The 12,262-nt window shown below is 39.8% G+C and overlaps 1 protein-coding gene across 4 annotated transcripts in view; it reads right to left on the bottom strand.

The window, feature by feature from the left end:
• myo6a (myosin VIa) overlaps positions 1-12,262 on the bottom strand; it is a 158,253-nt gene that overhangs the window by 48,327 nt on the left and 97,664 nt on the right. For all 4 annotated transcript variants that reach the window (XM_074684651.1, XM_074684652.1, XM_074684653.1 and 1 more), the window contains exons 19-20: positions 4,810-4,848; positions 4,494-4,587 (exon numbers count right to left, since the gene is read on the bottom strand). In XM_074684651.1, the coding sequence (XP_074540752.1) occupies positions 4,494-4,587; positions 4,810-4,848 (133 nt within the window). The remainder of the gene's footprint in view (positions 1-4,493; positions 4,588-4,809; positions 4,849-12,262) is intronic.

The following is a 12,262-nucleotide window of genomic DNA, read 5'->3' as shown; positions in this document are numbered from 1 at the left end:
CATGAAACTAAGTGGCAAGATCTGATAACAGGATTGTCAAGATACGATACAATGCAATAGACGATGCAGTTTGGTACAATGCAGTAAAACATACAGTAATATGGTTTACCCGGTATTACTATGGGATTTGATACGGTTTGATCTGATATGATATTTTATACTATATGACACATGATATGATACGACAGGGTACAATAAGACACAATGCTTTATGATAATATGATAAAACATATACTAAGCCATGGTGTTGAATGAGAGGATACACTTTTAGGATACAATACAACACAATAATATGATACCATTACATTCGTTATGACATGACCAGAATATGATATGGTACTTTATAGGATCACTACATGGTTAACCACAAAATTAATAAGATTGGAATTATTTAATCTCATTTTCCTAATGACTGTTTACAAAAAGAAATAACAATGAGCACAATTGCAAACACATACTCTGAACAGCCATTTCTTTGTGTGTTCAGCTGTTTGTTTTATCTGTAGTGATCGAGGATGTTTTGTCAGATTGATTAGCATAACAAAACAGCCTGCTTCAAAAGAGGTGTTTCGCTCCAACCTAAGTCAAGCTTTTATTGCTTTACTAGTGCCACCATGCTGAGTTTTTTTTCTTATAAGATGTTTGGACTTGTAATGTTAGTTGCAGAGTAAAACAAGATGAATAAAGTGATGAGAATTTAATCTCAGAGCATCTTATTTCAAGTTCAACAGAGGAACACAAACTGTAAGAATAAAACTCCTTTTCGCTGAGCCACTCTGCCAGAAAGCCTCAAATAGTGTGTGTGACACCGAGTCCATAGAGAGGGAAAATGAAGAGCACTCTGATCCACTGAATATTACAACTTTCTCAGTCTTTGGCTCATGAAAATATAACGTCTCTCTTGTGTATTCAGATACAGATGAAACCCTGATTGTCGGCCCCGAGCTGCACAAAACTCATATCAGACCTCCAATTGTAATTCCTCTTCAGTTTCCCAGAGGACAGGCTAAAAAGAAACCTTTTCGTCACTTCTCCAGGTTTATTCCTCAACAATTACATCAAGGCCATTTCCAAAGTGTGTGTGCACCTTGGAGGCGAGCAGGTACTTAAAGCAGTTTCAGAGTTTTGATTAAAAGAACCTGAAGCTTCACTGCTAGATATATTCAATTTATTCCAACTGGGTCATGTGAAGCAAAGTCTCCTGACGGTGTTAGTCCCCCTCCGCTGGTTCCCTGTGAAATCACTTTCTGGTTATAAAGTCCTGCTCCTGACTAACAAGGTATTACACAGCTTCAGTGTGTCACTGATTGGCTAAAGCCCTCTAAAGCTCATGGTGCTCAGCGCTCTGAGGGAGAGCTCAAGGCTGTGTCTGGTGCCAATGTCAGGATGCTGTGAGAGGAACATCTGCCTCCAAGTGTGAGAAATGTGGTGAAAACTCCTCTTTGTGAGTTTGCTTCCTGTTTGGATTGCGTTTGTTCAGGTCAGAGCCTCAGGATGGTATTTTCTGGAACAAGTGTGAGAGGTTTGGGGAACATATAGGAACTCAGGATCTCTTTCTTTGGTTCTGAAGTTACAAGGTTTAGATCTTTAGTGACCTCAGTCTGAAGCGTCAGATGTAACCAAGCAGCAAGCTCCTGCTTGTGTGAAAGTGTTAAAAACTGCAGTTCCTTGAGTGTCCACTAAAGGTTACCTCAAGAAACACCAGAAACCTCATACAAACTCATTCAGGAACCGTTTCTTTACAGCTTGCTCAAAAAAGGTTGTAGCCTGAACAGATGATGTTGAGTCTGTTTTTTATAACTCGGTAGATAAGAAAATATTAAAGTGAGGGTATTCTGCTTTTTTCAGTCTTTATTTTGTCCTTCTGGAGCCCATGTAGTATCTCTAAATGATTGACAGCTTAAGAAAACCACTATTTTTCTCTCCCTGGTGTTGTAGAAATCCCTTATTTCATCCTTCAGTTTTACAATATGCGGCCTCTTTAAGGATCCCCCACTCTTCAAACCCCCTTCACTGATTGGCCAGCCTTCTGGAGGCCTGTTATTGGGGGGGCATACAAGTAGATCTTGGCTGGTTTGAGGCCTTGCCCTTCCAATGTGTCATGAATCAGTAAGGAGACCCCTTATGACCTCATCATTTCAGCAAGTCTCATGAAGATCTTGCTGGATTCAGGGGTTTCTCCATTCAGCACTGTAGCTTTACATCTATGTTCTTACAAAATAAGTAAGAAGTCAGACTACCCAAGAGGCAGGAGGAGAATTAGCCCAGGACCTTTCTGCTGAGTTAAAAACAAACCTTTCACCAGGTATCTGGAGGTTACATTCTTCAAATCTAAAAGCCTTCAAATAATCACGAGGTCAAAAGTTTGAAGGAACAATGGGAGGAAGAAGCATCAGGATAGACATGGCCTAGAGTTAGTACTTCTCAGAGTGATAACAATAATTCCTAATGACGTTATTAATTAAAACTAATGAGGTTTGGACCCTGCCTGGATTAAGCAGATAAAACTGATTCAATCTTTTAAGCTCATTTAGTGTTTGCTGGATTTGACTCATTTTCATTACCAGCTGATGGGCTCTCAGGCTGATACGACCGCAGTGTGACAGGCTGCTTTGTGCCGCTGATGGAAAGACGAGGAAACAGGCTGAGGCAGAGTTTCAGTTTGCATGATGTCTACTGAAACATGTTATAACAGAACCATCGACAGCAAGCAGAAAAAAAGTGTGAGACAGATAAAAGAGAGAGGGGATTGTAGGAATAAAGGCTTTCTAAGAAAGCTTTTTAAAAAAAGAAAGAGTATGAGGTCTTTTAAAACTTTCAAGGCTCTGCTTAAGAGCCTGCTTGAGACAAAGACAGTCTGAAGTGGGACGCTTACTCAAACGTAAAAAGTACCAGATTTCTTTAACCAAATAAAATCTGGAGAGCTTAAAGTAAAGTCTGTGAACACAGAACCTGCTCTCTACATCCCTGCAGAAAGTGTATTGTTGCTATAGATTTGCACTCTACAGGTCTAAGTGTTTACACGGTTCTCAAACAGACATCCCAAAATTTATGACTACAAAGAAAACTACAAATCTGGTTTGTTTTCTCTCATTGTAATATTTCATGGTTTTCTTTCATGGCCTTCTGTTTTCTTTCATTCCTCTCTCTCATGGGGCTCTCTCATAGTTATGTGTTGTTTTTTAATGTTTTTCTCTCATGTCTTTTTCTCACGGTTTAATTTTCCCTCATGGCTTCCTTTTGTGGTTTTGTTTTCTCTCATGGCTTTCTCTCATGATTTCGTTTTGTGTCATGGTTTAGTCTCATTGTATTGTTTTCTCTTATGGCTTTTTTCTTCGGGTTTTGTTTTCTACTATGGATTTCACTTTAATGGCTTTCTCTCAAGGTTTTCTTCTCTCATGGTTTTGTCTCTTTTTTTTTGCTCATCATTTCTCTCATGGTTTTGTTTTTCTGTAATGGTTTTTGCCCATGTTTTTTCCTATCACTTTCTTTTGTGGTTTTGTTTTCTGTCATGGTTTCTTCTCATGGTTTTATTTCCCTTTTGTGATTTTGTTTTGTCTCATGATCCTTAATGGCTTTCTCTTATGGTTTTCTTTTCTCTTATGGTTTTCTCTCTTGTTATTTTTCTATTGTCCCTGTTTTTGTTTTTTCTCATGTTTTTGTTTTTCTTTCATTTTTTCTCTTATGATTTTATTTTCTGTCATGGTTTTGTATGTTTTGATTTGATTCCTCAAATGGTTTTGTTTTCTTGCATACTTTTTGTTTTTTAGTCATGGCTATCTCTTATGGTTGTATTGTGTCTTGTGGTGTTTTCTTATGGTTTTATTTTCTCTCGTGGTTGTCTTTCACGGTTTTATTTTCTGTCAGTCTTTGTTTTCTATCAAGGTTACTGCTTGGTGTTTTCAGCACTCTGAAAGAGAATTCCTGCCTTTTTTGTAAATTTAACTGTCAGATTGAAGATAAATAAAAGTTGGATTTTTTTTCTTTTGATCAGGGTTCTTTATTTTACAAACCAATGCTGTGATCTTTGCTTCTAAAGGTTTATTGGTTTGTTTATTTGTTTACTCCCCTTCAGGAAACAAATGTCTTTGTTTCCCGTGGAGTATTTGTAAACTGAGTCACTGTGCCTCTGTTCCTCTACTTGTCCTCGGGTTTTTTTATCTCTGTGTTTACTCAAAAAGCATCCTGACATCTCATATTCATCCACAGGTTTATTTTTACCGCAGTGAACTTGAATCTCAGAAGAAGATGCTAGAGGGATGTGTAAAAACAGGATGTTCTGATAACAGATGAGCTGAAAATTAAAAAGCTGTGAGGAGTCAAGTTTTGGGTGTTAACTTTTTTTGATGGCAAGACGTAACACCGCCAGAGAGCTTGTTCCTAACATCTCAAGAAGAATCGAGTCAGATGAAGCTCTTTGTGAGAGAAGCTTCAAACTCTGGGTCTTCAGAGAGAGTTCAAAGTTTGATATTTAAGAAGAACATCTGACTAACCAGAGCACTGCAGCTGGGAGAGAATCTGAGCTCCTTCGAACTGGTGGCTGACCATCTTCAGGTTGGGTTTGATGCAGCGAATGAAGCTGGAGCCCTGCAGGGGAGATGGAGGGACACACAGAAACATGAGATCATTACAGAAACAGCAGAAAAAGACAGAGCCAAATCAGAAAGGATGTCTCAGGGGAGACAGAAGCTGCAGGTGTTCGTCTCCCCTGAGCCGCACAGAGCTGCTGTATAACAGGATTTTCACTGCAATTGTGAGACCTCTAACATCAAATCAGCACTGTGTAAAGAGGGAGGAGGAAACACTGACCGTGCTGCGGAGCTTGTCCAGGAGAATGTTCAGCTGGGTCTGTAGGAGACAGAAAAAAAAGAGACACATTTTAATTAGGATTTTTTTTTCTTTTTTTAAATGAATCGACTTCTGCAATAAGACCTCTTTATAACAGTGTTTTCAGGAGGGATAACACCACTTTTGTAGGTTAATTTAACCTGGCAGATCAACAGAGAAATAAAGTCACCTTTGGTCCTGATCTGCAGAGTAAACAACCAAGCTGCACCTCAGGATGTAAGGCTGCAGCTCAAATCATGAAAAGTTGAAACGTCGGTGTTACAGCCAGGAGCGAAGCCACTTTTTGCCCTGAAGCAGGTGCAGGTGTGCTTAAATAAGTACATTTTAAGTCATCTTTAGAGACTTATTTTGCCTTTTTTGAGAGCAAAAAACATGGAAGAAGAGTTTGGTTTCTGCACTTCAAAATATAACATGCTATATTTCTACATCCTGTGTGCAAGCTCTCCTTTTTTAAAAAAACATTTCACCCTAATCTAACCTCACCCAGCTGTATGCTGATGAATGCAAGGAGCTCTCCGTGGTGCTGGATCTGTGAGCTCACCTTCCCACCTCAGTCTCATTGTGCTGCCAGATTAACCTTAAAATCCTGATCATTTCAGAAATAAGTACGAGAATAAAAGAGCAGACTTGTCACCAGCATGTCTTGGCGGCTGTAAATAGTTTTTAAAAAAGACCAAACCACCTCTGTCTCTAAATATTTCAGAGTGTATTTAATCTCAGGTAGCATAAATGTTAGATTTGAGGTTAGCGTTTGTTGCTCCCATTGAGCTGTCACACCTGTTAAAATCTAACAAGTCTTCTGCTCTTATAACAGTGTAAGCTGCAACTTACAAAGCTTCCTGTTACTTTACATTAAAGTGGTGTCCCTTCACTGAAGCGAGGAAATGCGCATGACTAAATAGATCAGATATTTGTTATTACACTGGCTGAACCCTCTGATGCATTAAATATCAAAGCCTGTGTCTAGATTTTCTCCTTAAGTGTTTTTATTCTTCTCATTCTTCTAATAATCGTTGGCTTTGTTGATTAAGTTACAATCACGTCCTCTCCAGTGTAGGGCTGGGCGATTATGGTAAAAATAAGAATCCCGATCATTTTAAGTGATATTGAAATCACAATTAATATACACAATTATTCATTTATTCAAAAACTTCAGTACTGATTTAAACACAACTTTAAAGAACCAGCAAGTGGCACATACAGTATTATTGATGCACATAAATCACACACACTCGCTGTGGCTGCACATGGAACACAGAAGAGCTATGAAGCACAGGAACTTGCATACATCTACACTTTGTGGCAAAATAATTGTTTTCCTTCGATTATATTGTTTTTATGATTGTCAGATGGCAAAATTGAAATCACGATTAAAATCCAATTTATTGTCCAGCCCTACTCCAGTGGACTTTATGCTGTGAACTTTGGTTAAACTATGGTCAGTAGTTGCCACTTAAGAAATGCTGACTCAGTCAACACTTAATGTTTTGTTGGTGCTTATCATACACAGTAAAGAAATAAATTGGCCGTCATCTTGCTTGGCTCTAAGTGAGGTTGTCATAAAAACCGCTCCCCCTGGTGACTGGCTGCAGTACAGGTCAAAGGTTTTGTCTTCCAAATCATTCCAGATGAGCTGTAGTCAAACTTTAAAAAACTTCATTTAAAAATCAATACACCTGGTAGAAAAAGTTTTTCACGTTCATATACTGTGGTGACATTGAAAAATTATTGGGCTGCATTGTATTCAAGTCCTTTCTTTTTTTAAAGTTTCTTTTTCATTAGTTATTTCTAGTAAAAAACAGGCTTTTACGTCCGGCTCAATTGACAGCTGCCGTTCTTTTTTAGATTATTCAGGAATAGTAAAACATGGTTAAAGTATGAGCCAAGAAAAGATTGGACTATCAAAAGATTACAAAAATTGAAGAATGTGAGGTCTTTATGACATCTCACGAGATCTTAATGAGACTTGCTGAAATGATGAGGTCATCACATAAGAAATTTCATACTGGGGAGGGCCTTAAACACCAAGGTTTGCCTTAAGAAGAGTAGCCAATCAGAGAAAGGGGGTTTGCAAAGCAGGGAGTCTTAAAGAGACAGCAGCTAAAACAAAGTGTTTCAGACAGAGGCTGAAAAAAGGGTTTTCTGAAACGCCAGGGAGAGAGAGATAGCGCTATTTTTTAAACAATGTTTCCAAACATGGAAAAAGAGGCACTCTTATTTATCTTGGCTGTGTACAGAATTTTTCTTATACAATCGATAAAATGCCCTGCAAGCTACTAGTTTGTATTGACTTGTATATGCTTTGGGTAATAATCAGGAAATGATTTATAATATAAGTTGACAATATTCAGAGATATTTGTATGCAACTGATATAAAATATAATATATATTCACTTCTTCATGTTTTAAGGATCATTACATTGTCTATTTCATGCAAAAATCACTCCTGTCACAGTGAAACCAAACTCCGGAAATAATAATTCTTATATCTTTGGAGAAACTTTTCATAACTTTCCTGCAAAATAAACACACCAGTTCAGTCATGGAAAAATAAACACTAAATTCTAAAATTCCCCTATATTTACGTTGCTATAAACATTAAAAGACACTGAAGATCTGTGAGGCTGTCTTCTGTTTGCGCACAGCAGATAAATCCTGAATCCAGCCTCATGAATTATAAAGTTCAGGTCAAACTATCTGATCTCCTGATGATTCAGAAGTTTCCTTTCCGTCAGTAAATACCTAAAGTTGCAGCGTCGGGCCGATACCAAAACGAAGTGCCAGCCTCTCATTGGTTTATTGTATTACTGTCTGGAACGACCGCAAGACTTGATCGGGGGCTGTTGAGTGTCAGCTGAAGATGCTGCTGAGCTGGACGAGAGAACAGAGAGCATCTCTCTCTGATAAGCTTCAGAAATAATAAAGCTTTTAATTTGGGATGCCTTAGCAGGAAGTCTGCTCCTCTGCGGCCATGGATGGTCAGAAAGCATTAAGTCTTTAAATTTGACGTGGCCACTTTTTCAGATGAGGATAGCTTTTTTTTAAATAAATTTGCAGCATCACCATCTTTGTTCAGGGGAAGAAGTTTGTTTTATTCAGCCTGGAGGCCCTGCCGGGTGGAGTTTCTCTCTGAGTTATTTAGACGGTGCATTATTTATTTTCCGTTCACTGTTTTCACCATCATATTTCTTTTCACACCTACAAACTAAACAAAACCTCCTTCATTATTTATGATTCTGCATTATCATTAGATACGGGCCGTGTTGGTGATACATTATTTAAACTCTTATTATCATAAGGCTCTGCAGACATGACCAGCATCTTGATTAAGTTCATGTAAATACATGTAAATGACAATAAATGCATACTGATTAGTGCCAGGGATGGAGAGGACATGAAGCTATTAGCATAATGGACGTGTCCTCATTTAGCAGGAGTGGGTGCAGAGAGATCTCCTCACCTGACAGAATAATCCAACCCAAAGAATGGGTGAAGTCCCTAAAGGTGATTTCTTAAAATCAGTTTAATTAATTGATCTAAAATAGTTAAATGTGTGAATATCGAGTTATTTCAGAGGGCAGAAGCTCGAATCTGGTCTCAGGGTGGATTTGGACTCTCTCTCAGGTGGACTGGCTTCTTATCACCCCTGAGCTCCGATACCGGTAGTGTTTTCCTAAATCCCCCATTCCTCCCGGGGTCTCCTCTCTCTTCCTCCCACTCTCTTTCTTTCTACCTGAGTTATGATTAAAGTCTCCACACCGCAGAGGAGGTTCCAAACAGGCGGACGGGAACAGAGCTCAGGGCGGGGAAATGAGCAGAGATAAATCTGAGTCAGTCGAGGTGACGAAGAATCCTGGCTGAAGAATCGGAGATGAGCCAGGAGAGTCGTGGGATTTTACTCCAACCAGAGCCAACGTAACGAAAAGGATTTCTCCAAACAGGCGTGATAATCCTTTATCAGGGTTCTACGACAGGAATAAGTCCACCTGGGACCACTTCAGCCAACTAAGACGTCATTTCTTGGATCGCTTTTAAATCCTCCTCCATTTTGGTTCTGTAAAACCTCTGATTACAGACTGCATACTTGAATTCAAGTAGAGTATTTAAGACACGACCAGGGAGTCAATTAAAACTGGACTAGTTTTGACAATAACCTAATGTTTTTAAAACAATGTCTTTCCAGCTTTTCAGAACCAACAAAAGCTTCTTGCACTCTTCCTCACACAAATTATAAAAATCAAAATCTCAATAATTAATCATGGGTGCTCTACCAACCCTGTTATGCTGGTACAACACCAGATCTGTGTCCAATGCATGTTCAATTGGGCTCGCATCAAGACCTCCAGACAGCTGGAGTCAAAGGCCAAGGAGTTCCCTTCATTTCTTGAAATAATGCGTTTGTGTGCTTGTCTGGAGATCCTACATGTAAACATACCCACATGTTTACATGTGAAATCAGCTGTTAGCAGCCTGTAGCATGTCAATGCTAACTGATGCAAGACCTGATGTTTTTCCACAAGGTGAGGAGAAGGAGGTGAGGATGACCTGCTGGTTCTCAGGTGTGAGCTAAGAAGTGACGACATCGACCTGTCCTTCCATCCATCCTTATTGGGAACGTAAGATCTATCTCCAATAAGATGGATAAGCTAGTTGTGCTAACCCAGCAACAGAGGGAATACCAGAAGTCAGAGTAGCATCATGCTATTCACAGACATGGCTAACAGAGCTAACCCCAGACACCAGCGCCACGTTGGAAGAGCTTCACCTGCTGTGAGCAGACAGGATCCAGGAGACAGAGATGGAGCAAGGCTGAGGAAGCTCAGTCCTGGACCCCGTGGAGGTGGAGGCTGGCTGAACAGGAGAATGATGGACAAGCTGTCATCATCTATTTTCTTATGGACCTTTTTACACTTTCAATACACTTTCTTACTTTTGTTTTCTTGATTGCTGTTGTGACTCCTGAATTTCCCCTCAGGGACTAATAAAGTATTTTCTATCCTATTGTATTGTATTCTATTTGATGCTATATATCAGATCTGGAGCCGGTGCTACCAGAGACATATTTGGTGTATTTTGGACGTCACCAAGCGGCAACCTCTGGTCTAAAAATATGAGACAATGAGCAAGTGCTTGAATCAGAATCACTAATTTCACTTAGCACACTCTGTACGATAACTGTACAATAGCGAGTTCGCTCAATCAGAGGCACAGTTCAGCCCACATGACTGACAGGTGCCCTGTAGCTGTTAATGTGGAGACTCAAAGCCTACTCCACTTCCAATATGGCCACACCAACTCATCTGCATCAAAAATCTGTTTCAGAAACAGACGGGTGACATCGGAGAGACTACATCCATTTCTTTTACAGTCTATGGGTGTTCCCCAAGGATGAATGCTTGGTCCCCTCATGTTTAATCCTCCCTGTCCACCACATCACACTATCCTGCTACCCAGATGATACCCTACTCTACAGTTCTACAAAAACCACTCCTCCCACCTTTGAACATTGGCATCAACCTAAACCTCATTTTCTCCTCCAAACCACATCAAAACCAGAACCAGAACTTCCACAACAAAAATTAGAATCAGGACATCCCCATATGTTAACATCTTTCAGAATTTCATAACTTTACCTGTTTACATACTATGTCAGCATCTTTAGGTATTTAGAAAGGAGTTGTAAGTTTTCTGGATGCATAAGTATCATGCGTGCATGTCTTTCCGTCTCTCCTCACTGTTTATTGACTGACTTTTCTGTGCAGAGTTGAATAAAAGCAGCAGAAAAAGGCTTCAGTGGAAAAACCTGCAGAAAGAGACAATCGAGAATTATATAAAACCAGAACCGGGTTCAAAGAACAGTGACTGATCTGGGATCTGACACATTATTGATGGAGGGCGTCCACGTATTCTCAGCCAGGCTGCGTTACGTGTCCCACATATAAATCACGCCGTCATACGCATGGAAGGATGAAATAGAGTTACATCAAAGACTCCTGTGTTCCTGCGAATCCAATAAAATATTTCCTGCGCAGTTCGTCATCGCTCCCTGGGGTTATGTGCCTTTCTGATTGAGCGCAGCCCAGCTCTGTGGTTTTTTGGCTCACCTTGCCTTTGGTTAGGTGACACATTAGAGCTTTTATCAAGGTGAGAAGCAGCGCTGAGTGAGTCATAGCGGAGGAGAGTCAAATCCTCCTCCATAACCACGGCTGATCTGTCAGTGCTCTGGAAACACCTCAGAGAAAAGCTTCTCCGCGGTCTTTGTGTTCACACCAGGAGGAAATCAGGCTGATTTTCAGGATGTTAGGGCCAAAACCCGTATCAGGATTTAAGGTTTCAAACCTTAGGGCTTACTTTCACATATTTCAGGGCGTAAACAAGTTGGGAGTACAACTATATTTTGATTTTTCTTGTACCAAATAGGAATAAAACCAGGTGCAACATATTCTCTTCAGAGAGTCATGAATAGTGTTCATGTTTCTGCCGTTATAAAGACATCACCTGTTGCTCAAAGTGTTCAATAACATCACAGAAACGATCCCACCAGAGATAAACCTTTATGTCAAGGATTAGGATGCTGGAGGTTTTAATACAAAGAGACCAGGATCCAGGGGTGTGCCTAAAAAAAAAGTGGGGGGGTCGGCCCGTCTGGTGGCCCAATTGTTAAAAACGTGCGCTTATGTGTCTTTTCGAACACCAAAACAGATGCTGAACTGCCCTCTTGGATGATTAAAATATGATAATCTGCCCTCTTGGGTGGCAAAAACACATACTGTATGCGCTTTTTTTTTCTTGTTGCCCCTGCCCCTCAAAAAGTCTGTGCACGCCTCTGTCAGGATTCTACAAAGGGATAAAGAGAAGTAGAAAACAGAAGCCGCTTGTCTGTCTCCCTCTATCTCTAACTTTGATCCCGTTGCTATGTGCTGTTTGTGTTACTTTGGTGTTTCAATCAGTGAAAAATCAAGTTAAAGGTAGACAACCAACTCCTGTGTCCTACATGTAAAATGAGTGGTCTTGTAAATGTAAAAAGGTTGAATTTAAACAGACGGCATAGAATTAATGCAGAGTAGTTGGGTTTAACTTAGGAATAGTCAAATATCTCCTTAAAGCTCCTGTGAGAGGTTTTATCTGAAATTAAGACTCGGGCCTTTTTATGACGTGTAAAAGCTTAAAAAATCATCAACAAAGTTTTTCATTTCTAAAGAGTTAGCCTAATTTTTATGTTGAGTGAAGGGGGGCGTGGCTTAGCCAAAGGTCAATCAGAAGCACAGCATTTGCATTTTTTTCCCCAGCTGGTTGTGGAGGTGCACCACTGTGAAGGACTGCAGCAAAACTTTTGGTTAACATCAGTATTTTATCACCAAAATCTTAATCATCATAATCTGATTTTAGCTAGAATACGTTCCACCCACCTGCA

This window comes from Halichoeres trimaculatus, unplaced genomic scaffold (genome assembly GCF_033239565.1).
Source record: "Halichoeres trimaculatus isolate MK-OKI-2021-1 unplaced genomic scaffold, fHalTri1.1 fHalTri1_scaffold_13, whole genome shotgun sequence".
Taxonomy (NCBI): Eukaryota; Metazoa; Chordata; class Actinopteri; order Labriformes; family Labridae; genus Halichoeres; species Halichoeres trimaculatus.
Note: the sequence above shows the minus strand (reverse complement) of the source record. Positions and strands in the feature narration are given on the sequence as shown.